This window comes from Fusarium keratoplasticum, chromosome 2, assembly GCF_025433545.1.
Source record: "Fusarium keratoplasticum isolate Fu6.1 chromosome 2, whole genome shotgun sequence".
Classification (NCBI taxonomy): Eukaryota; Fungi; Ascomycota; class Sordariomycetes; order Hypocreales; family Nectriaceae; genus Fusarium; species Fusarium keratoplasticum.
The window spans coordinates 618,699-646,000 of NC_070530.1; the positions used below are offsets into that span (position 1 = coordinate 618,699).

Below are 27,302 nucleotides of genomic sequence, written 5' to 3' on the forward strand. Positions count from 1 at the left end.
ACGCTGCTAAGTAGGTTCTGAACTGTAGGGTTGGATCGAGCCGTGATCGTTCGGGGGCGAACTAGGCGTGTTGGGCCTTTCTACAAGGTATTAGGGGACGGCTCCCTTCCAGAAAAGACTTAGAAAAAAGTATTTGGCCTTCGATCTGCTGTGTCATCTGCCCAACCAAGGTTGTCCCGGTGTTTGGTGCTGGAGTGTCAGGGTGTTGGTGGGGTTGTTCAAAATGCCTGGGAGATGTCGCATTTTAACTAAGTAGAAGAAAGGCGGGTAAAAGATGGCAGGGAGTCTCTAATTAAATCTTCGATCCCAGCCAGTCATATCCAAGATCTCTACCACTTTGGGCAATGTAATCCGGAGTCCTGGCCATGGCACCCATTATCTTGCGATTGAGGCGTGGAGTTGGAGGCGAGCCGTGTTAAACTTCCTATTTTGGACTACGGCATCGCGACACGCCGTCAACCGGTCTCATAACGCTACTAGATCTGGCTATGTAAAGCGAGTCTTGTATCATTACCTGTCAAGATGTAAGTTCAAATGCTAATTGTGCTAACTCTATGGAATTACATAGACCATGTCTATGGCAATACTGACGTCTATACGCGAGTCTATTTACTAATCGCGCAATCTTTTCTAGAACAAGATTTAGAATGCATAAATATATCCAGGGATTCTGGGCTGTGGCCATGCTTATTGCGTTTATGGCAGCAGAAATTATCTGCATAGCTGGCTTTATATTAGCCTTTTTTAATCCCACGTACACCGTGACATAAACTTGTAAGTCCATGTGGAAGACTGAATTTCAGAGCATAAAATACACCTTAGTATATGCTACGGCGATCTCCTAAGTTCCTGCACATGCCGAGCCATTTGCCGTAAGTAACCAGAAGCCTCCCTGAGGCTAAAAAAAAGGTGTCAGCTTATGTACTTGATGTGGTCGTGTATCATTGGCGCATGGGGGCGAGCCTCGCGAGGGGGCGTTATTTCAACATCCCCCCTCAGCTCGATCTTGGACAAAATACATGTCTTCCTACCAGCTGTGGATGCGACTACATCAGGCCAACATAGACCCGACGAGCACTTGAAGAGCCAGGCTCTAAAACTCTCCCTTCGCTTGGCTAAGAAGACACACGACACCCTAGATATTGCAGCTCAAGAACCATCAAGAAACTCCCATCAGGGCGAAAACCGTACTTCACGAATCGACCTCGATATCAGTACCCATCCCGAGAACAACTAAGATATCCTACACCGCGCACAGGGCAGTTATTCAAGTGCTCCTCGCGTCTATCTTCTACTGGATTATCCGATCTCACCAATATCCTCGGGATGTGGGAGGTTGATTCATCCTCCTTTTCCCAGAGGCCAGAGCTTGGCTATTGGGTCCACAAAGAGCTCTTAGAGTGGCTCATCCCTGTCGCGTACGACCGCCAACAAGCCGAATTCGCCCACAGACGCCATCCTGGAACCCTTCAGTGGTTTCTGGACTCTGACACATACCAGAAATGGATCCACGAGACCTCAGATTTGTATTCCGACGGACAGCCACAAGACCTCCGTACGCTCTTCTGTCCAGGCCCGGCAGGTGTAGGAAAGACGATCCTCACCTCTGCAGTAATCCAGGACCTTGGCCATCGTTTCGGGGAGGGTTCTGATTCTAATGTAGGCATTGCATACTTGTACTGCTTCTACAATTGCCAGGAACAACAGTCTACCCCAAATCTTCTACTTGTCCTTCTAGAACAGCTGGTTTCGAACCGATCTCGCCACCGGCCCCAAACCTGGGTTCCAAGTCATACACAAGAGAGGTTCGGCCCACCCATGACTAGCCCGCCGTCGCTGGCCAAGATCATGAAGTCTCTTGAGGAGGTCATTGCGAAATACGACCGCGTCTTCTTTGTCCTAGACGCGTTGGATGAATGTGCGCCCGGGGACCGAAATGCATTACGAAAAGAGCTATTCAGACTGCAAACTGAGAGCAAAGTCCATCCTTTTGCCACATCTGACTCCGACTCGGATGTGGAGCACATGTTTGCCAACGCGCCTTCGTTAGAAATCCAGGCTAACCAAGAGGATGTGCGATCGTATTTGGGATGGGGCATGGACGAGCTTCCAGCTTTTGTCAAGAAAGACCCTACCGTCAAGGAGGAGATCAAGGATACCATCATCAAGGCCGCCCCTGGGAGGTGAGTTGCGTGTTATACGCGCCCTGCTATGTTTAAGCCTTGCTCATCAAGCTGACCTTATCTTACCTCCAGCGGATGTACGAGCGATGGCTCCCGGAAGCGGAAAAGCAGATGGCGGCCACCTGCATGGCGTATCTATCTCTGCGCTACTTTTATAATGGCTCATGTTGCTGTAAAAGTAATCTCGAGATGCGGCTGCAAAAGTTCCCACTGTACTTCTATGCTGCGTTGCACTGGGGGTTCCACGCACGAATAGCCTTCCACAAGTTCCTTGATATGTCAAGTATGAAGCTTCGGTTTTTGAGCTCTAGTGCGCTGATAGAGGCGTCCTGTGATGTGGTGTTCAGGGTTGGGCAGTGGCCGCGAGACGAAGACTTTCCCGGGGACTATCCTAGTGGCATGAATGGGCTTCACATCGCAGCATACTTTGGGATCACTAACCTCGTCTGCGCACTTGGTTCAAGAGTAGGTGCCATGGTCAATGCCCTGGATGAATGGGGCTTCGCAGCACTCGCCTGGGCAGCGAACGAGGGACACGAGGAAACCGTCAAGGCCATTCTCGGATTCAGGGCCATAGATGTCAACATTCGGGACAGTCGAGGCCGGACACCCATTTCCCTTGCCGCTGGACACAGCCATACCTCCATTGTCAAGGACCTTCCGGACCACGGTGCGAACCCAAACTTCAAGGACTTTCGTCAGGCAACGCCACTATGGCACGCGGCCAAGGGAGGACACACCACCACGGTGGCTCTTCTCACCAGGCGCGACATAGATTTGGATGCTACCTCTGAAACGCCACTAGATTCGGCGGTATGGCATGACCACGAGGACCGGAAGGGCCGCACGCCGCTTGCGCTGGCTCTGGAGAAGGGGAATGAGGCGGTTGTGGGCCAGCTACGGGCCACTGGAGCCAGAGAAAAGGGACTGAATGAGTATCATGTCTTTCTCAATGATGATGAGGACGGGAGGCAGGATGGCATAGACATGACACGCAAGCAGGCTGACGGGCCGGCATGGGACGTGGGAGGCGAGACTGAACAGGAAAGCGACGGGGCTTCACAGTCTTCCATGTCTGGAGAAGACTCATGGCAAGATGACTTCGAGAACCCTAATTGGCGGAAGGAGAGGGCTCGGAGGAGACGTTGGTTTAATCCGAATTGGTTCGACGATACTCCCGCAAACGGCGACGGAGACAGCAACCATAGCCGTTGGAGCGGTACCATCGACTTTTACTATCACCAAAGCGCATTGCGGCCGTAAGTTGAGACCCAGGTCGAATTGGGGGCTCAGAATGAAGCCGCCAGCCGTGATGAGGGCAAGGAGGAGGAACTTTGCCACCGATGCAAGGCCCTTGATCTTAACAAGCTCTTCTCCTGTGGCCCACCCGGTGGGTTCCGCGTAATAGCTCATCTGGGCAAAGTCAACGAGAGCTGAGAATCTAGGCCATGCGCAATGTGCAAGCTGCTAGCTGCGGTTCGTCCCCGGGGGGGCGACGAGGATTGTGAGCTGTGCGCCTACTCTAGCACCGCCATGTGGCTGTCAAGGCGAAGCGAGGCAGCCGAGCACTACTTCATGTCTAACTGGACTGACACAGTGATTCTCGGCGTAGAGCACGAGGCTTCTCACCATAGTACTTCCGGCAGGGGCCGCGCGTCCAGAAGTATCAAGTTAAGGCAGGGGCTTAACGGCTGGGATGTTATGCCTCACGGCTTCATCAGCCGCATCGGGTCCAACGACCGCCACCGCCTTCGTTCCCTCACAGTTCATAGGCTGCAAAAAGAGTAAGTCGACTTTGGTAGAGCTCGTGGCTGGATCGCCTGCTGCGCGGCACATCATGGGAGACGTTGCAACCCGAGTACCCGCCGGTCAATAACCTCATTTCGACTCATTGATTGTACAACGAGGGACATCATCGACGGACAGCCAGGTATCGATCAGTTTGTCGCGCTCAGTTACGTCTGGGGTCCTACGGCTCGCAAACCAGCCACTGTAGACCATGTCCGTGTCGAAAACGCGGAGCGTGTCGTCGAGGACGCGATTCGGGCTACTCAAGAGTTAGGATTTAGGTATCTTTGGGTCGACCGGCATTGTATTACCAACCAAGACGAGGGGATCCGTAAAAAGCAGCTTCTGGAGATGAATGCAGTCTATGCAAGCGCGCAAGTCACTATCGTGGCTGCCGCGGGAGAGGACTCGGCCTTTGGCCTGCCAGTGGTTAGCTGTGCTCTCCAACAGCCCTGCGCCAGCGTTCAAGGCCACTCCCTGGCAGTTGTACCTCGTGAGCCGGCCGAAAGCATAAAAGGCTCCGTCTAGTGGACGCGTGGGTGGACATTTCAAGAGGGCGTGCTATCCCGCCGCCGCCTGGTCTTCACCGATCATGGGTCTTACGAGTGTCGGGGCATGGTGGCCCGAGAGAGTGTCGAGTTTTCTAAGCCGGTTGGCTGAGGAGAGTTTGACAGCCATTGTGGTTGGCAATGAAGACGTTTACACCAAGCCGTTGGTTCTCCTTGCTCTGGCCAAGGTGGGTGACTATTGGGAGAGAATAGGTGTTATCACGGTGAGAAGCAAGCAGGTACTGGACGTTCACGGAGGGTGTTGCAGAAAAGCGACGTTCCTTATATGGTAATTATGGAGTCTATGGGACAGGATTGAAAGCCGGAAGACAGGACTGAACTGATAAGGAAAAGAAAAGTTAGGGTATTATCGGTGACAAACGACAGGAGGAACTTAAGGCATTTATCCCCTCCTTGGATATGGCATGGTGACATCTGATACGATAAGGCTTACCACCAGGATTGAAGCTCAGTAGAAATACCGAAAATAAATACCTTTTTGATTTCAGGTGGTTGAAAGCATGTTGCAAAGCCTGGGAGCCAATCAGGTAAGTGTGGATAAATTGGACGGCTGTGTTGGTTGTTGGTGTCTTGGCCGCAGAATCAGACCCTGCACCCAGTTGGGTGACGTAAAGATCAAGTTACCTTTATAGAATGGGCCTCATCACGGGTCTGGCAAGGTAGTAATGGAGCATCGGCTAAGGCAGGAACAGGGATAGAGAGCATGGGACCTTTGTAGTATCCAACACCCTGCCAATACAACTGCTGTGCCGCTTCGGCCTCCTTATTTTAAGCTTAAGACTCCATCACCCCCGGTTACTCAACTTCTCCACCTTCAATTCTTCAACATGCCCACCACAACCGAATACTTGGGCTACACCATCACCAACCTCGGTCCCTTGACCACAACCTACACCGCCCCGGCAGAATGCGCTACGGCCACGGATAACATCCAGTTCGTACAGGCAGATGTGCCATGGATTCCTGGGGCTTGGGGTTACCCCTCATGCGTTCCTGGCGATTATGGAAAATGTATTCCCTCTGGCGACGCCTATGACAAGCTGGCCAAGGAGCACGCCAACACCTGGCAGCAAGAGTTCTTTCCTTACTACTCTCCGGGTCTTGTCTGTCCCAAAGGATGGACCACTGCTGGCGAATATGCTAAGAGCAAAGGCACTCCAACAAAGGGGATGCTTACCGCACAACCCGATTGGAACATCACGGAGCCGCAGCAACTAGCTCTCACTTCGATCTGGACCTCGGTGCTAGAGGACTCAGAGACCCTGGTATATTGTTGCCCGAGGTGAGCGAACCCGCCTCTGGGGCCGCACTCGCGACGCTGACCATGCCTTGTAGCGGTTATACTGGTGACAACTTTCTGAACTGCCATTCTGTCATGGGACCCATTACCAAGTTCGGCTATACTGAGGGCTGCATTCACACCTGGTCCGGCAAATACTATACGGATGTTACAGCAACCTTTGACGGCGCCGAGTCGCCGTACCTCTCAAAGATAAAGATCACGGCACAGCCCGGGACAGCATACTGGACCAAGACAGCTCTGACAGTCGAAGAGGAGAACATAGCGGTTGCCACAAAAGTACCTGCCGTGGCGCTGGTGTACCAGAGTTCAGACCTGGAGAAGGCAAAAGCGACTAGTGAAAGCGAGAAGAATGCTGCTGCGGCTCCTCTATCGGTGAGAGGCATGGTACCGGTGGTGACAGTGGTAGTGAGCATGCTTGCTGGGGTCGGACTACTAGCGCCCTGGTGAGGGAGTGCGAGTAGATGAGCCTGCACTAGGGGTTTACCATGCTTCAAGCAACTGAAGATGGCACAGGGGGAAATTACTAACCTAATACTATAAGAAATAAGTCTCGAAAAACAATAACAATACCTACCCTGCGCCTGTATCTACCGACCGAAGAACATCATGCCATCATTTTCGACCGTCATCGCTGTAATTCGATACCATGTCTTCTCTCGAGTCCAGATCTTCCAGTGGTATCTCGGCATCTATCCTCTTGTATCCCTTCCTCATCCTATACCGCCTCACGCCATACCTTATCCCCATCACCATTAATGTGATGCACGCAACCATCACCGTCAAAGATGCCACGAACCTCCATCCACGTAGACAACACGGGTACCACGACATCAAGAATCCAACAGCCAACTGTATAAACTTCTTGGGCTCGGGGTTGTCGGGGAATAGTCCTTTTCGGACGAGTCCCTTGAAGATCGGACCTTGTGGACCCGAGACGTAACGCTTCAAGCCAAAAACGGGAACCGTCCTCTGGCGAGGGTCGTCACCAGCATATTGCGTGTCGCCCCAGATACCATTGAAGTAGAAGAAGGAGGTAAGATTGGAGTCGCGAGGCGAAGTGGATTCGGGGGTGAACAGGCGAGTCAGCTTGAAACTCGTAGGGTCCATGTGATAGAAGTATGCCGACGAAACGGGGTCCCAGAGCTGGCCGGCGTCGCAGTAGTCCAACAAGACACTGTCATGAACGTGATCCCTGTGATGGGTAGAGTCGGTTAGTCCCTGTATGCCTCAGGTTGATGGAGTACTAACTCACCCCTCAGATACGAAATTCGCGTGAGAGCCGTATGCGCTGTAGACGAGGGGCTATAGACACGTGTGTTAGGTACATGATAGGATCTGATGTTCGCAGACTGTGATAAAGACTCACCCGCTCATCCTCCAATGAAAGACGCGTGTCATTCCATTCGTAGGCAGCGCCGCTTGAATGTTGGCTATAGTAGATGCCCGTGGGCTTTCCATCGCGGAAACGAACCATGTTGTGCTCCCTTGAGGGACATGTCAGCCGAATATGTCTACCAAAGAGATGGAACACAGCTTACCAGTCGCCAACGTGGCACCCATAATGCATTCCATCAGCCATACCCATTGCAAAGCTGTTCAGGGGCTCCAGCACTTGTGAGATATTTGCCCCTCGGTCGTATGAATAGAAGTAGAAGAAGAAGGCATCGACATCACGAGGACTCTGTTCCACGATAATGACAGCACAGGCAGTCGCATTGAAGATTCTGCCCTTCTCGTCCGGGGTCTCTCCATAGAGCCATGCAGGGAGAGTGGTGACATCGTCGTTGGAGGTCAGCGCGACAACATGGTTGGCGTCTACATCAACATCGTTGAGTAAATCTAGGTTATCCAGGTCGAGAGCCGGCAAACTAGGTACAGGCCTTTCGTTGACCGTGGGTGCCGTACGTCGAACATGCTCAAGGATGTCTGACGGTCGGAAGGGATCCTCTGAATGTAACCAGACAAGCGGCGCTATATCGTGGATAGTGCTTATTAGCTTCTATTCGGACGTCTCCCAGGCCTTTCATGCCAAGGCATTGTCTTCAATGCACGCGATGAATATCCAAAGGTGGTTTCATACCATAACGCGTTATATAGTCTGGTACCGTCTGGTTGGCATCGTCTAGGATAGATGAGGTTGCGTGCTGGGCCGGAGCAGGCTTGGAAAGGACCATGGACACCTGGAGTTGGACTACCAGCAGCCAAACCATTAGCCCACGGAACGGCCCGTAGGGAGGGCGGCGTTGACGAGCCATGGCTGCCCGTCTACAATGCCTTTGTCAAAGCTTAACTAGGCGCACCAAGTGGCGGTGGGTTATACAGGTAGTGCACTCAATCGTAGGATCGTGCAAGAAAGAATCAGAGGGTAGAGTCGTTAGGTACCTTATTCGGTAATTGTTAGGGGCTAGAATGGAAGAAAGACAAGAAATGGGAACAAAGAAGCAGAAACCAAAGAAGCTCGGAGCCTGATAAGACTCCCTGCACTGCAACCAGGCTCTCGAGTTGGGGTAGGAAAATCCCCCTTGACTTGGGAGGCCCCCTGCAGCTCTGCCTCGGGCAGCCAAGATTCCTAATCAAAACCCGCGCGCCACAGCGCTTATGCTTATTGGGTTCCCATTCCGAAGAGAGGGGTTTTTTGCACTTGTTAGATAAACCATCATGTGTGCACGATCTTCCGGCTCAGTTAGCCTATCATGGGCCGGGCTTCAACAATAATAAAGAACGCATTATCAACACGTCACAGAGTTATATCCCAATGCTAACACAGTGGCCTTTTTTGTAGTCTTTCTGCTGCGTGCTGCCTGCAGCATCTCGGCGAGTTGCCAAACTTTGGTTGGCACACATCGACTTTGAACACAGGTGCACTTTGTCACTACCCGAAACAAGACTGCCCATACATTCCACCCCTTTCAGCTTTTCTCATATCTCAGCGCCATGACGCTGATGATGCGGAAAAAGTGACACAGTACTAGGCCACGACGCAGAATGGGTGGGCGCGAAGCCTCAAACGGTCTTGACGCAGGAAGCAAGCCCTCTTTCTTTTCCGTCTTGTGGCTAAAGTTCCCGCTGTAAGCATCATCCTGGCCACACATCAACTGTTCTTCATTGGCTATGGGTATGTTGTGCGACACACACGGTCAGCTGGGCGGCCCTGCCTTCCTGATAAAAGCAAATAAGAATTGCCTAGTTTCTTCTTGTCAAATTTAGAAAGATGCGAGACCCAATGAGATGTGCAGGCCTTGCAGAATTTTCGTATGACTCTGGGCGCAGTAAAGCAGGCTCTGGGAATTTTCGGAGAGCCTTGTGGGCTATGTAACTGCAGCTACAGGGGGCCGCGTCAGATCTTAATCTGGGGCAGCCTGATACGTCCGGGGAGGAGGAGGATCAACGCAGATGGGTCAAGTCGATCTTGGACAAACAGTGTGAGGGTCTTGTTGAACCAGTTAAACTGGACCGGAGCATGTCCGGAGAGCGGGCTGAAAGCCACTCAGCAGCCGTGAAGAACTTTCTTAACCAACAATTACGTTGAGCAAGAAAAGTAAGGGGGAAAGAGGGAAGGGAGATCAAACACGCAAGTGGGAGGGGGGAGAGGAGACATGGATAATCAGGCTCTGGGAGGTGGGGAGAGTCTACCACACCCCAGAGCCCATGTGCCGGGGTCGTGGAACCCCTCTGAGCTTCGCCCGCTATCAGTTGATTAAGCTTAGATATATGCATGGCATCCAAGTCACTGCCTGGTAATCTCCCTGTCTCGGCATCTGCTCTCAGCTCAGAGCCGGGTCCTCGATGATCTTGACATTCGTGCGGGAATCAAGATCGCAGACTCAGCTTGCCACAGTCAGCCACAATATCTCTTTCCTCACACGATGCATCCGAGGATTTGAACCCCTGTCTCCGGTCAGCCTCAAATTTCGTGGGGACGAATTGGCATGCGCTGCCAAGCCGAGCTGAAATGCTGTCGAAACAGAGCCAATTCCCAGTACAGTACCGGTCACGGGCCAGGAAGGAAACGAGACACTAGAACGACAAAACTCTAGACCTCATAAGCTTATGAGTGAATTTAAGTAGAAATATTCAAATAATATCCTAGATTAATAAATATATTGTCTCTTTTTGATTTACTATTTTATCATTCTTATTATACCTTAGTAGCTACCCTTAGGGAAGGATGAACTAATTGGGCGGGTGAAAGTGCAAGTAGAGCATGGCATGGATTGGCTCAAAAACGATGAGAACCCCAGCCATCTGCAAGCCGAAAATAAACAAGCAGACGCGAGAGCCTGATTTGTTTTGCGATATTGAGGTAGGTAGGTTTCCCCCTGGGTTGTCTCGTCAAACTTGAGAAACTATTTCAACATCTGTAGCTTCCATGCCTTGGGTCCAGGTCGCAACTCAACCTTCCACCTTTTCTTCATTCTCCTGCCACTAGCTGGTAGTCACCATAATGGCGCTCGCTGTGCTTTCTTTCCTTGTTCTTGCCTTAAATGTGGGCTTCACGCTCGCGGCAACTTCCACCAAGCAGTTCAAGCATTGGTATCCGCAATACAAACACATTTGGAGCAACATCACCAAGACCTACTGTGCCGAAGAGTACAACAAATATATAACCGGCTTCAAAAATCATTCCGAGATCGATTGGATGGCCGGCGGCGGTATCTACACCGCCCTGACGCAGCCAGTGATCGAATGTATCCTCGAGAACACGTCCGAATTCCTCAAGGGCAGCACGACGGGCGCCCAGATCCTCCTCGGCGTTATGCCCACCATCGTCGCCCTCCTCGGCCCGTCCCACGACGAAATAGCTATGTTGTCGAATGTCGGCAGGAGGCCGTTGTTGGCCGCCGGGCTAGCTTTGGCATCGCCCTCTGCATATTTTAGCAGGGCGTTCGAGTACTCGGATCCCACCAAGATCCTCAACCACGACGAAAACAGGCTTCCGCAATGGCGGCCATCAAGCCCATGGGCAAAGACCCTAGTCTCGGCGCTGGAATACATGCTCACTGCTGCGGCCTGTTGTAACGTTGTCATCAACACCGTGCAAGTGAGCAGTTGGACCGTCAGCTCCTTTGCGTCAGACTTTGACTTTTTGCCAAATCTATGGTTGGCGCTCGGCCTCGGCATTCACATTTTCAGCGGTCTTGTCCTCCGCCTAAGGCTTCAGGGTTGGAGGTTCAAGGAACCGCCGAAGTCTGGTGAAGGCTCGAGCGATGATCAAAGGGTTGGTAAAGAAACAAACCTGGGCTTTTTAACATCGTGTTCGATGCCTTCCAGGGAGGACGTCGACAAGAGCAACGAAAAGCACAAGGATAAAAAGAAGAAAAAAAGAACGCACAACCTGAGAGACTCTATCTGCCGACTCGCCACTTCTTTCGGCGAGTGGATAGCTTATACCTGGCCGAGAATTGTGGCTATCCTTGCCAGAACGGAATTCGTCCCTTGCGCTTCTGCAAGTTACGAGGTGCACATCCAAACGTTCATAGAGACCAAGACCTTTCTCTTTCTGGCGTGGTCGCTATCCACCCTCACGGTCCTCCACGTGGTCTTCGGCACTCTTGTATTTGCCGGAATGCTTTTTGTTGGTATCAAGGATGCTCTCTCGATCGTTGGGAGGTACATCGCGGCCGTGATGGTTACTCGAGTTATTCTTATGTATGAATTGGCTGGTGTGCGGGAATGCTGGGCTAGTTTAGATGGTAAGAAGGTGACTAGATTTGACGAGAAGGATAACACAAAGGGGACTCAAACACCCGAGAATGGAGGGGGGGGTTCGGTATCGACGTGTTAGTTTCATAGAGAGGCTTACCTAAATCGTCATAGAAATATCATAAAATAATCGAAGAAGTTGAAATGTTTTTACTTATTCTTATTATATTCTATTCACCAACATTAGGGGAGAACAGTCTCATATGTCCTCCTTACTACATCCTTTTGTCGTACTGGTGACCTTAACCATGCGATTCATTCTTGCGACTCTTCTGCAGACCTCGCTGCGTTCACACACACATGACATTTCCCAGCACACAACACAATCTAGCACTAGCACCTTGGAAGCCTACAATAACACAGCTAAGCCCGTAGCCTGGACTTGAAGCGACCTCTTCTAGCTGAGCTTCGCTGGGGCATTTGCCACCAACCGTTTACCGCCGACAATTGCCAAGCGCGCGTAACCAAGCGACCACAGGCACTGTTCTACATGAGGGTTCGCGTAAGTTTATGCAAGACACAGCGGCTGAAAGACGGTGGTGTTTAAATGGATACTGGCTGGATCACGGCCCTGGGAGGATAGCCCTTCGAGGTCAACTGTGCCTTCAACTGAGCTAAGGTCGCAGACGGTGGACCTGTTTTTAATTTTACTTACTCAGCTTCCATGTCTTGTAGGTAATATCACGGAAAAATTACCAACAATTGCATTAACCAGCAAACAAGGCTCAGTTTGCTGTGTCCATAGTGAAAAGTATTTAGAAGCCTTCATTCCCAGTTGTTGTGGTTGTATCAAGGAGCAGCTTCTTCACCAGCAGCAGCATCACAGAGATACCAACACACATCATCATTCATCACGATGCGATTCACCTATTGACTGCCTTCAAGGCCCTCTCAGCAGGTGTGTCGCAAGCGCCCCGCCCGGTGATGACCTCGTTTTCGGCAGCGTGGGCATCAACCAAGGCCAACCCGTCAAACAGCCCCACGGTGACATCTAAAGAGAGCTCCAGCACAGTGCATATTTACTGCCCTCAAGCGTGCCAGTTTCTGGTACTGGCCGGTAAAAAAGGGTGGCTGAAAGGCCAGCCTGGCCGCCTGGGTTAGTATCCAGCCCCTCGATGTTTGCCGACATGACGCATTCTGGCCTGAGAAAGACATCAACGCCATGGTCAAAGTGATGGAGGAGCAGGTCACAGAAGATGGCCTGTTGAAAAGGTCAGAGATCGGTCACTGGCGAGCTCGTTTCGCGGAATTCACCTCTGCGATTCCTGACCGGGACGCCATGTCGTCAACCTATGAGAAATTGCTGCGCGCTTCTGAAGACTGCGACTTGAACCCCAGTGCCTGCAAGAAGTAGAACCGAGGCTAACACTATCGTTTTGATGATGAGGGACGGGATTCCAGTTTCCAACAAAACCGCAAAACTACTATATTGATTCAACGCAGGTCATTCATCTGGAACACGCGGACGGGCGTTGGCTTGTTGACTAGGACAAGTATTGCCCGTAAGATGTCTATACGGATATGGCAGAGAACTGGACAAATTTACGGTGACAAAGTTAGGCTCAGACCTTTTATTTATGTCCAAAGTGAGGTGGTGTATCAATAACTTGGACTATATAGTACCTATCTAATGGTCTAAGACGCTCAGCATACACGTAGCTTCAGTAGTAATTTGCGTGACAATCTTCTAGCTTAGTTATGCTATTAAAGGCTAGGCTTTAACTATGCTAAAGAATATACTATTAATATAAAGACAAGACACCAGCCGATACATACAAATGCCGATTTAACTATTCCTTACTCCAGGGATATTATCCGTCCAGACGCCGAAAACGGCAGAGGCTCGGATTTCAGCACTTCATATAGATGTCAGAATTGCAAACCAGACTGACCACAACGTGGAAAAATGTGATATAATTAACGACGATGGCTTTAAAGTCTATATATAGGAATGCTAACTATGCTTATAGGGGAGCGGGATCAGTAGGTGTTTTAGCTGGTTTCGGTGCAGGAAGTTCCATTCCCATCAATCCAATTATCGTGAGCTGTGAGTTGTCCCTGGGAGGTATGTGTATCGTATTAATGGAGGGATCCCGTTTGATCTGCTCGAAGCCGACCATTGAGTCGGTGGATCGTGGTCCTACAGATAGTCCGAACAAACTGGCTGTCCCTCCGTGGTCCTGGCATTTGTTTATTCCTTGATCAATCTTTTCAAAGGTATTTTCGTCTAATGTCATAGTGACCGAGACCTGGTAGCCTAGAAACACATGCGTGACTAGAACAAGGGGTTGGTAGAGATCGCCTGGTGCTTCGGCTCGTAATCTAGGATATCTGGTGGTCATATCTGGGATGTCCCTGTACACGTAAGCTAATAATCATATTGGCAGTGTGTTCGGATAGCACCTACCATGATTGATCAGGACCAAGAGTGAAGACGGCGGCATCTGATGCCTGTATCGTGACCTCTACTGATGTTCTCTTGTCCTCCAAACCAACTTGTAAGTTGGGCTGATTTGTTGGTGTTGAGGCCTCGTGTGTGTGAGCCGTGAAAAGAGGCACACGGGCGAGAATCTCGTCATGTTTCGCAAGTGAGATTTTGGAGAATCCGAGATCATTCCAATCAGCAGGTTTCGCGGGGGAGACGGAGCTGGATCGAACGGTAATTTCCAACGGTTTGTTGTTGCCGTTCTTGGCGTTTAGAACCCAACTTAGAGCCATCTCGGAGAATTTGTCGTCGATATTGTACCTGGGTTGATACGTGATATCCAACGGAGCCGGTGGCGACCCTGATCCAACGATTTCGTCGAGGGTTACTTGACCTGTAGAAGTAGGCATGTTGTACCTTGGCCCGGTTAGTATCCCCAGTAAAACAAAATGTCTTGGATGAATGATTACGTACGGCTTGTTTAAGGAGTTGGCTACAAACGCGTGATCCAACTGCACTCTGTCATTCCACAGTGAAGCAGTCTGAGGGCCATAATATTCCAAATGCGCTTCATAAGCCTCTTGCGATGCTGCGTCCTTGTGGAGTGATGCTAGCTGGTATGATGGATAGAATGTCTTGGCCCAGCTATTGAATTGGACTTGAGACTCAGCAGTGGTAGAAGCTCCAGCTGGAGGTTTTATATACGCTGGATCCGCGAGATACGCTCCGTAAGCTTGATGACGACACTTGATGAAATCATTCGTGGCTTCAGTGAGCTTCTCCTTTGTCTTCTCGAGCCTAGCCAAGGTGTCTGCATTTTGTCGGCCTGGTGGCTTTTCCGTCGTCAGTAGAGACCAGAAACTCATGGAAATGCCATGTTATTACTGTTGTCACAAATTGAAGGTACCTGCGGAGACGCTGAGAATAGCTAAGTCGGGGAAGAAAGATTGGGCTATCCGGGGGTAACAGGAGATCGCCGAGACGGAAAATATCGTTGTTGACAATAGACTGGTCAACTGCCCTGCCGATTGTGACCCCAAAACTGGTCAGAGGTGCCGTGTAGATACGGTAGCCATCCGGTTGCTCTGAAAAGGGAAAGTAATCGGATATAGCGCGCAAATATGCGTGCCAAAGCTCTGCATCCGCTGCGTTGACACTAGGCTTTGCGGCCGACATATCGACCTGGTTGACAGATGATGGGTTCAGTACAGACATGATTTTTGATGAGCAACAAATTCATGTTGGTCCTATCTAACCTTTTTAAACATTCATGGGGGTGGAATGGTTCGTAACCCCGCTTTAGAAGCCACGAGAACCGTAAATGTATGTCGAGTAACTAAAGAGAGACATGGTCGAAGAGAGGTATGCGCCCCAATCAGGTTTACTTTTTTTGCATGCCAAAGAGGATCTGGAGAGTTGTAAGGGCTTAGAAGAACGATTCTCTACAGAAGAGGAGGAAGAGGCATATAACTAAGTTTCCGTCTTAATTCCCAACGTATCAAGAGTGGTAAACTGGTCATTATGTGACTATTGGGTTATAATATTCGAAGGATAGAGACATCATTGTTTATAACAGGTCAAAGACGATCCTATCAGGCAGTAAGAGAACCGAGTTTTAGTAAGAGATCACAGGATGATTACAAGACTCATTTGAGGCGAGATCAAGGCAGCACACTGGTAAAGGAATGACTAGGTGAGTATATGACTACAGACAAAGGAGTGACTATGGGTGAGTAAACGATTTCGACCAAGTTTCCAATCAGTACTCTGAAATACTGGTCCTGATAGATCCTCCTCAACATTTGCTTCCTTCACGCCACGTAGAGTTGGACCCTAGGGAGTGTCTTGCCCAACAAGCATCTAGTTCAATGCTGTTCCTGGAAGCGGGATCGCTTGGCCAAAGGCAGCCAGCAGCGTGGGATAGGCATTGTCTGACGGGGGGATGACAATAGAAGTGCCGGAGCTGGCCTTCTTCACCTGCTCGAAAGTCGTGGTAGAAGTCTGCGACGAGCTAGCCGAACCTCCGAGGCCAATGTTGAAGCCAAAGATGGATGCGCTACCGCCGGTGGATTGCGCCTTCTGGAGGTAGTTGTTGATCATGGTGGAGGCGCTAGACGAGAGGTTCACTTGCATACCGACACCATACGCGATGACGGCTTGGTTGATGAATGCCATGGGCTTGGAAAGGTTGGGGTCGGCGTTGGCTACGAGGGGCATGCCGGCAAGCTGTGAAGGGTTCCTATTTCAAATCAGCTGTCTTCTTCTCCCGTATCTCGGTGCGATCGACGTACCATTTGCTTCCGGGAGTGATATTGAACGAGCCAAGGTCGGTAGCGGTGATAGTGACCTCCAGGTCTGAACCCAAGTCCTCTGCGGAGAGGTTCTTGGTAACAACCGTGTTGTTCTCGGTGAAGGTTGCGCTGAAGAAGATGCAGTACGACCCGGTGACCTGGACACTGTTGTTGGAGTAGCCCAGATCCGACCAAGACGAGTTCGAGGCGTCACTCGCCGTGAACGTGAATGTCTTGGGGCTCTTCTTGTTCTGAGGGAACGTGGCGATCCAGCTGTCGACCAGCTGGGCATACTGGGCATCAATTTGATACGTGGGGTTGCAGAGGGTGGCATTGGCCGTTCCAGCTTGGCCGGCAGCGATCTGATCAGCCGATGCAGGGGAACAATCCATGTTGAAGCTATTGACGTTAGAACTGACCATAGCACGTTTAGTCATTGAGATGCTCACCCTGGAACCAGTGACAGGCTACCGGCAGTGGTGAGGGCGCTCTGATATTGGCCTACAATGGAAGCCATTGGGCCGCTCATAGCTGCTGAAGCCGCAGCCAAGTTAGCCGAGGCAGCAGCGTTGGCATTCTGAGCCGCTGCAAGCTGTGGGTAGTTTTGAACAACCCAAACAGAGAATGGGAGAGTCGTCAGTTGGGCCGTCACTTCTGCTTTGTAAGCCCCCTGCGCCGCAATTCTTGTGTTGGTGTAGAAGGTCTGAGCTGCCTGTGCCTTTGTTTGCGCATCATTGTATCGAACCTGTGCGCCTGTGTTGTTGTCCGCGTGCTGATGGCCTGAGTTAGATCATGTACGACTTCTGTGAGAGCAAGACCTACGAGTTCAACAGAGTTGGCATAGCTATTTGCGTCATTAGCATCTTGTTCCAAGTTCCACAACAGCAACTTACGAGACCATTCGCTGGAAATAGCTTTGGCGGCTTGGCAGGAACACTGGCTGGTCAAGATCCAGAAGCGTGTCACCAGTGGTAAAGACACCATTGTTCTGGATGGCAACATTGATGTTCTTGCCAGCGGCAATGCCTGCAGCTGAAAGAGGGGCAATGTAGAAGCGGTTGTTGGGGCCGATGCTGCTGGACTGAGAGACGGCGTTCTTGAGTTGGACGCCGTAAGCCAGCCAAAGATCGGCATCGGCCTGCTGGACATCAGAAGAAGTCATGTTGAAGGTTGGGAAGGTTGATTGAAAGATGATTGAAAGGGGATTGAATTGTAGTGTTGAGGTTGAAGATATCTTGGGCTTGTATTGAGCGAAGCTGGCCCTTTATACACGTTTAGACACACACAAAAGACCTAAAGGTAACGTTCTGCAAACGACACAAGAGAACTGTCAACACCCTGATGTCGTACGATGGCTTACTGGTGCTAGAAGGTTTGTCTAAGTCAAAAAGCCTGCTTGAGGCCAGCATCGGAGCAACGCCAGAAGTTTGTCATTGGGTGCTGAACGACGCCTTCTTTGCAAATCTTGTCGGTGAATGTGAATACGACATCTCGACAAATCAAAATGTTCCCAAGAACTGAGGGGATGGAAGCTGAGAGCTCAAAGCAGAAGTAGGTTGAGAGCATGTTTCAGTTATGACGTCTCCGTCGGCCACGATATCAAACAACGCAAGGTTTCAGTTTTTCGATACATGGTAGACAACAGTACCATCCAGTTCTAGGTCGTTCTCTTGAGCCGCCATACTAGTCTTGGAGGCTCGACTTGACTATCCCGATGCAAGGGAGAAGGGCTTCTGCGATGCTTATTGCTTGTATGCTCACCGATAAACAGATCACCTACCTAGGATAGTCTAAATCGCGGGGAAGGTTGCATTGCAGATTGCGGGGGAGTGACATGATCTAGAACATCTAGCATGTATAGATTGAATAGCATGTGCTTGTTCTTGGCTCCTCAGCGAGTCACATCTCTTGCCATTGCCCGGCTACATATGCGGCTGAATGAACTGCATGCCTAAACTCGGCTCATACTTCCGCAACCCTCTCTGTCATACGATAGTAGGTAGGCTTGTCACATATCTCAATCTGCCGACATGCCTACGCCTCCTCTCTCCCCCCCTGACAGGTTGTCACTGCCCCGCACTTCATTATTATGACTGTAGTCCATCCGGGATTGACAGATCTTCATCGAAAATCACCAAGGCAAATGTCAGTAGTTTGATGCATGTCTTTGTTTATATCGATAGTTCATTAGTCTACGCATGAATGTTGATGGGCGATGCAGCAGCGCCAGCTCCCGGTGAGCCTAGGATACCTTAGGACTCCGCCATGTAAGACTTGATGAGATGTGGCGTCTTGTCTCCATATTCTTCAAGTGAGAATGTCGGGGATAGATTTGAAACAATACAGATAGTCAGCTGATAATAAGAGACTACCTCCTGCAGCCACAAACGTCCATCACTGCCCCCGGGGGCTTGCTATGCTTCCCAATCGGACAATATCCCGATGCTTATGGCTGAAGCCCCATTCCTCACACAAGCCGATCGTTGCCAAGAACACAACCACACTGCATACAGATTTCAACTTTTCACCTCCCCGCTCTTGACTCTTGGCGTCCGGTAGTTAATATGCGCCAGGCGGCATATGCTGCGGGAAGTAGGGTTAAGCCAAAAAGGTGATATGTCTGTATTCTCTGTCACCCTCGTCGCACGGCAACCCTCACCGCCGGCTTCCGGATGGATACACACCGTTGTATAAAGCCCGATGGTCCGGAGATTATCATAGGGTGGATATAATAGGGAGCTGGATTTTGGATACTTCGGTACTTTGGTTTCTGGGATGACGTTGCGGTTTACGGGGACGTGTCAACTTAAAGCTCCATGCACATAGTCTATACTAGTAACATGGCAGGATGTCTGCAAATCTCAAAGTACCTAGAACACATACTTGAACCCTAGGCCCCGATCGTCCTCCATGCCATTGCTCTCCAGGCCCTCAGCCAACATGCGCTGCTTCTGGCGCATGCGATACTTCAAGAGCGCATACAAAAGTCCGATGCATAGCAGAGCAATGACCTCTCCACCGAGGGAAATGGCATTTCCCATGATATATCGCGGAGCGTCACTGATGGGATAGATCTGTGAGGCGGCCAGTCCAGAAGCGTTTCCAATCGAGATGAGCATGGAGATTGCCACAGATCGCTTGTAGTCCGGCTGGATGTTGTTGGACACCCATCTGCAGAAATGTCAGTATTAAGAGCATATTGTCGAGAGGACATGACGTACGTGACAAGCACGGTGTTGAAAGAGTAGACACCGGCGCCCACAAGGAACATGGCAAAGAAGCCCACCCCCTTGTGGCCAGTTCCGACAGCAATAGCGTATCCCGTGATGACCAAAAGAGGAGAATGGATCAGGCAGATTGCTCGACGGTTAAGTCTGTCAGAGACAAAGGTTGTGATACCTACGCAGATGGAGGCGAGCACGTAGACAGGGATGCTGAGGTAATTCGCCTGGAGGGAAGTGTAGCTATGATCTGGTCAGCATGAGAATGGGGCGGATGGGAACAAGCACTGACTCAAGGCCCTTCAGTAGAGTAGGAAGGAAAGTACCAAAGCCAAAGAGGGCGATGGATGAACAGAATAGGGCGCAAGATGAGAGATAGACCATGGGATCAGTGAGTGCCATGACGACCTGCTTCCATGAGAACTTTTGAGTCTCCTTGAAGGGATGGTTCCGCTCCTTGATGACCAGCATGGTAGACCTTTCCTCAGGCTTGAGGAACCACGCCGTCTCCGGGAAAGTAGGAAGGCTGACCCAGCATGCGACGCCGACGAGGAATGAGATGGCTCCCTCAATGATGAAGAGCCACCTCCAAGCCGACAGCCCATGTCGCGCGCCCATAGACTGAATCCCGTAGGCAATCAAACCACCGAGGGCCCCGGACAGGGCGATGGAGATGTACAGAACCGCGACACGCTTGCCTTGATTCGCTGGCGGGTAGATCTGGGAAATGGTGAAGGTAAGGGCTGGGAAGAGACCAGCTTCAAAGAAACCGAGAAGGACGCGGCAGGCAATGACCTGGCCGTAGTTGTGGACGAAACCGGTGCCAATAGTGATGGCACTCCAGCTGACGATGGCGATGGCGAGGACGCGGCCCGGGCCGAATCTTTTGACAGCGACGACCCATGGTGTTTCGAATATGACATATGAGATGTAAAAGTACATGGAGACGTCGTTGAACTGGGTGCCGTGCATTCCAGTGTCCTCCTCAAAGCCAAAGACGCGGGCGTTTCCTGGTGACCCAGTCAGTTCATTGGTGCATTAAACGGGCCGCCCGGTGATCGTTACCAATGTTTGTTCGATCAAGGTAGGCAAAGAGGACAAGAATGGCCATCTGAGGCATGACGAATCTGTCAAACTTAGAGAGAACGCGCTGCTCCTGGGCGTTGTTCAGCTCCATGGTCTCGCCATTGCCATCTTCTCGAGGGAGCTGGAGCTCCAACTCCTTCTCTGAGGTTGCCATTTTGAAGAACAGTGCAAAGAAGGATGTATATCCTTGTCGGTGTCTGTGATGAGGAGGCAAGTTTGGGTTTGTGCAGCGGAAGCCGATCGCCTCTTTAAGCATTGTGGGAATACGACGGAGTACTATCCTTGTGGCCCACCATTCCTAGGCTGGTTAACCGCAGGGCGCAGATCTAGGCCGTTTCCAACTACTGTAATCAGCCGACGGCGGAGCTTCCCCATGATTCAGTGCAACCTGGGGATTGAGTCGGGACATGGGCGGGGCCCTTCTGATAACACAGTCATCATCCGTTGGCTGGATTAATTTACGTATCGGAGTGGTCCGTCTCTGCTGTAGGTAATTACAATTTACGGCCGATAAAAGATAGAGGTAGTTGGCAATACAGTCTTGTCGATTTGTCGAACGAACATGGCCGACGGGAGATGATGGACAATCAATCTCTCTCAAGCTCATCCAGCTCATGCTCACCAATGATCGATTATCATGCGCCTCGAACCGGCAACCGAGTCCGTCACCGGAGAACCTGCAAACTTGTACGTAATAGCCCGTAACCCCGCAAGATTTACCCTGCCCTTCCCCAGGAAAAACAGTCATGCATATGCATCCCCAATGGCCGCCAGTTGACGATGACATGACCCGGCTACCGAGACCTTGTCCGCCGACGGCCGACGGGCGATATGGACCCACTTCTCCCCCGCCTCCCTCCGCCGTCGGGGTCGAGCAATCTAGGTTACGGCCGGCGGTTGATCAAGCTTTGGAGACGCCGTCCGTCGGCCGCGGTAGGATGCCGACTGGTTCTATTTAGACATGCTATCTTCTGGATGAAGTACTAGGCCTGTCTCATTATCATTCCTACCATTTGACTCCTTACCATCCTGAGTCTACTATTCCAAAGTCTACTTAGAACTAGACAAGGGTCATCACCACACACATCTTCACTATGGGTTCACTCAGTAATCTACCTCCCTTCAAGGTCAGCGAGGCCCGTCTGGCCCAGTCACTGCACGAGAGTTGCCAATTTGGCGCTGCACACAGATGGGGAAAGTGAGTTGTGCTCCCCTTACCCTCCCCTGCGCTCGCCTAGTGCTAACCTAGGTCAGGGCCTCTACCGAGACCGGCATGGCTCGACTGAGCCTTGACGACTCGGACAAGCAAGTCAGGGACTGGTTCATGGGTTACGCAAAGTCTCTTGGCTGCAAAACTTTTTACGACCAGATGGGCAACCTATTTGCCATTCGACCTGGTAAGAACAATGACGCTCCGCCCATCATGATGGGTTCTCACTTGGACACTCAACCTACCGGTGGCCGTTACGACGGAATCTTGGGCGTAGTGTCTGGCCTCGAGGTCCTCCGAACTCTGAATGACAACGGATGGGAGACTGAGGGACCTGTCGGTGTGGTCAACTGGACAAAGTATGTCTCACTAGTCTCTATCCAAGGCGACTTACTAATGAGCTTCGTAGTGAGGAGGGTGCTCGATTCCCCAAGATGGCTGTCTCATCAGGTGTCTGGGCTGACGTGATTCCCCTCCAAACCGCATGGGACCTGAAGGAGGTCCTTAGCTTGGCCACTGATGGCAACCCCAAGTCGATGAAGGAAGAGCTTGACAGGATAGGATACACAGGCGAGCACGCGGCGTCGTATCGCTCGAATCCATTCGCGGCGCACTTTGAGCTCCACATCGAGCAAGGGCCCATTCTAGAAGACGAAGGTCTCAAGATCGGCGTTGTCCATGGCGTCCAGGCTTTCAAGTGGTTCAACATCACCGTCAAGGGCAGGGACAGTCACGCTGGTACAACCCCCCTATACGCCCGCAAGGACCCCGTCCTCTGCGCATCCAAGATGCTCGTCGCCGCCAACGCCATCGCCAAGCGCTTCGACGGCCTTGCGACCACTGGAATCTTCACCACCGATCCCGGCACAGTCAACACAATGTCCCACACCGTCACCTTCACCCTCGACGTGCGCCATGTTCAGGACGACACACTGGCCCAGATGGTCAAGGAGTGCGAGGCCGAGTTCCTCCGCATCTCGCGCGACGACAGCGAGAAGGGCTGTGAAGTCGAGTGGGAGCTGCTGGTCGACAGCCCTGCCGTTCAGTTCAGCAAGGAGTGCATTTCTGTCGTTGAGGAGAGCGCTGCTGATGTGTGCTCGACGCTACCCCAGCTTCCATCAGGGGAGAAGCTGTACAAGCCCATGATCAGCGGAGCTGGCCACGACAGCTGTTACACGAGTGTGCGATGTCCTACCAGCATGATCTTCACACCTACCCGATCAGGGATCAGCCACAACCCCACGGAATACTGCTCTGCAGAAGACTGGTAAGTTTGTCGGTGAGGCTTGGCATGAACTTTTGCTAACTTTGATGCAGTGCTCTTGGCGCGAGTGTCCTTCTTGGCGCTGTCTTGAGATATGATCAGGTGCGGGCGAGACGAGGAGACTTTAGTTAGACTTGTGTGTGTATTGTACGAAAAGATTATTCATGTCAAAGAATCAGATTACCTTCCTATATCGTGCTTGTCTTTAAGCTATACAATTTTAAAAATGCAAATGCTTGACGCATGGACATCTAACAACGAGCCAGTATTAAAAACTGTTGATCAGCTCGGCACCTGTTTGAAAGGCATCTTTCACTTTTGTAGCTGGTATAGTGATTTATTGTGTTCCATAGAAACCTTGAATGTATGGATTCCTCTGTACTGTGCACCCTGTCCTTTAGGAAGCCAAAGATCGATTCCGATAATCCATAGAGGTAGGTTCGTCTCCAGAAAGGGCCTTATCAATTTGCACATCATGACGCATCAACGAGAGCCAGATGGAATTAGCTAAGCACTTGAGCCGAGTCAGAAACAATTTAATCAATAATTTGGGTAAAGCCGTGGTCTATATGCATTGAGGCAATTCAACGTATCTTGAAGTTGAGGTTTGTATGAGCCCAGGAGACACGGAAGAGACTTGACTACGGATTAAGAAGGCTACCCTACAGAAGTAGAGATTTGGGAGGATTGCGTGATCGCTAGTAATTTTCCTAGATATTGACTAAGATAACCATGGATGAAAATTTAAACATGGAGATTCCTATTATACTGGCCGATATTAATGACGGCTGGCATTGATAGTCCTCCAACAAACGCCCTCAAAGCCGAGTCTTGCCGAGATGGAGCCAAGTTAGAGCGTCATGTGACCATGATCACGTGCATGGTCTGAGCAAGCCAGATTGATCCTCCGTCCGATGTTGATCCAAAGGAAGCTTGATTATGCGGGGATCTGAAAAGGATCAACGCCTACATATTTTAAGTGATGGACCAATATGATACCCAGCCCAATACAACGCCTCCGTCACAACCACAACCCAACGCTCGTGCCGTCGCTGGCTCGCGGCGATACCGCTCCAAGTCGCAACGGCCATGCGACCTGTGCCGCGCTCGCAAGGTGCTCTGCAACATCCCGGAGCCCGGGCAGCCATGCCAGCTCTGCGAACGGACATCGCGGCTCTGCACTTTTGTAGGCAATCCGGGGAAGAAGCAACGCGATAGAGCTTCTCGAGCACAGAGCGGGGGCACACCTCCGATGGTTCCTCCGGTGGCTCCCCCGGGAAGGGAGTCTGTGGCTTTTACCGATACTATCCAAGTTTCAGGGCAGCCGGTTGATGACAGTAGACACCAGGAAATGCTGGGAATAACAGGTACTAAATGATGCTTTACCTGGCTCACTTGGCCACTCTCCACTAACTTGGATTTAGGTGGACATGTCCAAGCTGACCAAGTCGCAGGCGAGGACCTGCCTCGTCTCGACACAATCATCTCGGATGCTATATGGTCGAACCATGGAGGAATGGACTGGGACCTCTCGATGAACCACACGGCCTTACCAAGTATTGAGAATAGTGACAGGGCTTTTCAATTTCTTGCAGACGGCCAGTTGCCAGATCTCGGACCTCTTGAGGGTGACAGCCCCGCAGACGATCTGCAAAACGTGGAAGCCATGAATCGAATGTCGACAGAAACGCCAGCGAGTCCCAGCGTACCATTGCAAAGACTCTCTCTTGACCAAAGGCCCGATCACTTCACCCAGATCATCGGGTATTCAAATGAGTCGGATCCTTTCGGTCTCGAGCACTTCCCGTACAATGACCAGGAGGAAGTCGATTTCTTCCGAGTCACCTACCGTAGGTTCTCAGCGAGGAGCGGCGAAGTACCCGGATACCCTCCGCTCCACTTCCTACAGAGCCAGACTGAGACGGCCATCGAAGCGCGCAGAGTCATTGACGAGTGCATGTCGGCGAATGATGATCGAGCGAATCTCGAGAAACTCGTCGACAAAACTGCAGGCGTTGCCCTGGTGAAACTGTATGTCATTCATCCTCTCCACTTTGATGATGCTCACACAGCCTAGATACTTTCGCTTCATCTTTGAGTCTCTACCCATCCTTTCCCGATCACTGGTGCTGCAAGACATAGAAGCCTTTGTAGCAGAGGCCCCTACCGGACTTCTTGCAGGCATATACGCATTGGCTTCGCCCTTCACAGCCTGGGATGAGAAGCTGTGTCTTAGTAGCGCTTACTCCAAACCAAGCATCGATGCTCTCTGGAAGATCTCGTACACTTGCCTTCAAAGAGAGCTACACTTCCCCAGACTATCGACCATTCAAATCTTCATCCTACTCATCAACCACATGCCCTTCGACACAGCTGTGGTGGAGAGCCCGTTTTTCTGGTCGCTTGCAGCGTCCATGCTTGCCATGGCGCAGGCGCTGGGCTTGAATGTTGACCCGACGGGATGGAACCTGCCGCCGTGGGAGATTCGACTGAGAAGGCGGCTATGGTGGACTGTTGTTGTTGAGCATACTTGGCGATCCATCACTCATGGCAGATCATCGATGCTGCATGACGACGATTGGGACGTTTCGCCCCCGACTCCTGACGATTTTGTTATTGATGCAAATATTGGCCCTCTGCACGATACTGGCCATCAAGACCCTGACTATTTCATACACATGTGCTCGTTGACAGGTATTTCAATGAGTGTATGTCGACGATTTTTGTGAGTACTTTTAACAACACCTTGGGTACTGGATGGATCAAGATGACTAACGAAGCGGACTGCCGGTAGCTCTCTACGTGCCGTGTCCCGGCCACAAACACTAGACACTCTGATCGAACAGGCCCGTGGCCCCCGTCAGAAACTACTCGACTGGCTGGAGAATCTCCCCGAGTCTCTTCACATCCAGCCCGCGGCAGACGACGCCGAGGCAGACGACTCGGTCAAGAGCCACGCCTCACTCTACGTCGCCTACTACACAACACACATCCTAGTTCTCCGCGCTCTCCTGCGCCCCATTATCAACAGCAGCATCCACCTAGACCATCTCCAGCCGTCTGTAGGGACCGTGCTGCAAGCTTCCCGCGGTCTTGTGCAGACCATCATCAAGTTCATCCGCAGCCTCGATGCAAGCCACCAGTCGGCGTTTTGGCCATCGTACACAAGACACTGTCTATCATATCCTGGACTCTTCTGCTACATGCTGTGTTCGCAGCAGAGGGAGCCACATATGGCATCGTTCGACCAGAATCTCCTTGCTACGTGGCGGAGGACTCTGCGAATGAGGGTGCAGTCGTGGCCGTTGTTGCGGTTTGGGACTGTCAAGGTGGATGCTCTCTACTGGAAGAAACTCCATTAGTGCGACGCATTTCTATTCTAGATGCTTAAGTTGGTGCACAAGCCCTGCTTACGTCGTATGAGATAGAGATTGTCAGTCATTCAACAAGGTCCATGGGATGAACCTAAACTTTATTTATCTGCTGCGATAAGACTTCTTCGAAAGACTTGACGAGATCGAAGTTGCCCTCCTGATCGAGCTGTACGCCTTGTTCCAAAGGCGAACCGAAGGGTCTTTTGAAAAGTTCAAGTCTTGGTTGTCGACCTGCTCTTTGTTACGTCTCCAATTCGTATATCTTCGTTATGCTCGGATGGTGTCAGCTCGTCCAGCGACTGGGCCAGCAGTTCCGCGGTGGACTACTCATGTTGACCAAGGTCATTGGATACTCTCGCTGGAGTCGGTAGTACTGAGCGGAAAGCCCTCTTGAGGGGCCAGTTAGACTTTGACATGTCTTGCGTTGGTACGAAACGTCTTAGATCTCGGGCCGAAGTGTATCGAGTTGAAGAACTGATTTTAATGCTAGGTTGGGTACTTAGGAAAAGAAAAGAGCTGTACCCCTGCCATCCACATGATTTCTCTTAACCTATGCCGATATCCAGGGCATTGTAAAAGGGCGAATTGTTTCTCGAATTCCCCCCTCATCCTTGGTTATCCCTATTAAACCGTGCTATTACTGATGTTTTATGGTATTCCACTCCTTGTTTGAATCTTTTATCTGTGGAGAAACCCCCAGCTCAACAACAAGCGCCCTGGGCGAAGTTGCCAGCCGCGACTGTGAAGACAGGGGTTTTTCATGGGCTACCCAATGGTCATTGGCAACTCCACTGGTAGCGTTTGTTTGTGCATATGCCGCGAGACAACAAAATCAGGCTACCAATAACACATCATGAAACCCGGCAAATACGGCGCTAACCTGAG

The 27,302-nt window shown here is 51.1% G+C and overlaps 8 protein-coding genes and 1 pseudogene across 9 annotated transcripts, besides 1 other annotated feature; 5 read left to right on the forward strand and 4 right to left on the reverse strand.

The window, feature by feature from the left end:
• Positions 1-1,326: 1,326 nt before the first annotated feature.
• NCS57_00209800 (NACHT domain-containing protein) lies at positions 1,327-3,446 on the forward strand (the record flags this gene model as incomplete). Its single annotated transcript, XM_053052136.1, has 2 exons — positions 1,327-2,183; positions 2,363-3,446. 2 exons carry the CDS (start codon positions 1,327-1,329, stop codon positions 3,444-3,446), a joined length of 1,941 nt encoding a protein of 646 aa, XP_052917382.1.
• Positions 3,447-5,367: 1,921 nt separating this feature from the next.
• NCS57_00209900 (uncharacterized protein) lies at positions 5,368-6,290 on the forward strand (the record flags this gene model as incomplete). Its single annotated transcript, XM_053052137.1, has 2 exons — positions 5,368-5,822; positions 5,876-6,290. 2 exons carry the CDS (start codon positions 5,368-5,370, stop codon positions 6,288-6,290), a joined length of 870 nt encoding a protein of 289 aa, XP_052917383.1.
• A 165-nt stretch (positions 6,291-6,455) lies between these two features.
• NCS57_00210000 (uncharacterized protein) lies at positions 6,456-8,098 on the reverse strand (the record flags this gene model as incomplete). The annotated part of the gene is made up of 5 exons (XM_053052138.1): positions 6,456-7,035; positions 7,096-7,145; positions 7,210-7,327; positions 7,382-7,842; positions 7,895-8,098. The coding sequence occupies 5 exons, from the start codon at positions 8,096-8,098 to the stop codon at positions 6,456-6,458; spliced, it is 1,413 nt and encodes a 470-aa protein (XP_052917384.1).
• A 2,189-nt stretch (positions 8,099-10,287) lies between these two features.
• NCS57_00210100 (uncharacterized protein) lies at positions 10,288-12,900 on the forward strand (the record flags this gene model as incomplete). Its single annotated transcript, XM_053052139.1, has 2 exons — positions 10,288-11,492; positions 12,630-12,900. The coding sequence occupies 2 exons, from the start codon at positions 10,288-10,290 to the stop codon at positions 12,898-12,900; spliced, it is 1,476 nt and encodes a 491-aa protein (XP_052917385.1).
• A 610-nt stretch (positions 12,901-13,510) lies between these two features.
• Positions 13,511-15,186, reverse strand: NCS57_00210200 (uncharacterized protein; the record flags this gene model as incomplete). Its single annotated transcript, XM_053052140.1, has 4 exons — positions 13,511-13,901; positions 13,954-14,388; positions 14,446-14,804; positions 14,857-15,186. The coding sequence occupies 4 exons, from the start codon at positions 15,184-15,186 to the stop codon at positions 13,511-13,513; spliced, it is 1,515 nt and encodes a 504-aa protein (XP_052917386.1).
• A 645-nt stretch (positions 15,187-15,831) lies between these two features.
• Positions 15,832-17,424, reverse strand: NCS57_00210300 (uncharacterized protein; the record flags this gene model as incomplete). The annotated part of the gene is made up of 5 exons (XM_053052141.1): positions 15,832-16,210; positions 16,263-16,661; positions 16,712-17,034; positions 17,085-17,106; positions 17,156-17,424. 5 exons carry the CDS (start codon positions 17,422-17,424, stop codon positions 15,832-15,834), a joined length of 1,392 nt encoding a protein of 463 aa, XP_052917387.1.
• A 1,708-nt stretch (positions 17,425-19,132) lies between these two features.
• On the reverse strand, positions 19,133-20,825 carry NCS57_00210400 (MFS domain-containing protein; the record flags this gene model as incomplete). The annotated part of the gene is made up of 4 exons (XM_053052142.1): positions 19,133-19,433; positions 19,484-19,726; positions 19,776-20,493; positions 20,549-20,825. The coding sequence occupies 4 exons, from the start codon at positions 20,823-20,825 to the stop codon at positions 19,133-19,135; spliced, it is 1,539 nt and encodes a 512-aa protein (XP_052917388.1).
• Positions 20,826-21,633: 808 nt separating this feature from the next.
• Positions 21,634-23,175, forward strand: NCS57_00210500 (annotated as a pseudogene). The gene is made up of 4 exons: positions 21,634-21,767; positions 21,824-22,138; positions 22,189-23,046; positions 23,097-23,175.
• Positions 21,634-23,175: a sequence feature.
• Positions 23,176-24,025: 850 nt separating this feature from the next.
• NCS57_00210600 (Zn(2)-C6 fungal-type domain-containing protein) lies at positions 24,026-26,405 on the forward strand (the record flags this gene model as incomplete). The annotated part of the gene is made up of 4 exons (XM_053052143.1): positions 24,026-24,410; positions 24,468-25,074; positions 25,121-25,768; positions 25,838-26,405. The coding sequence occupies 4 exons, from the start codon at positions 24,026-24,028 to the stop codon at positions 26,403-26,405; spliced, it is 2,208 nt and encodes a 735-aa protein (XP_052917389.1).
• Positions 26,406-27,302: the final 897 nt, after the last annotated feature.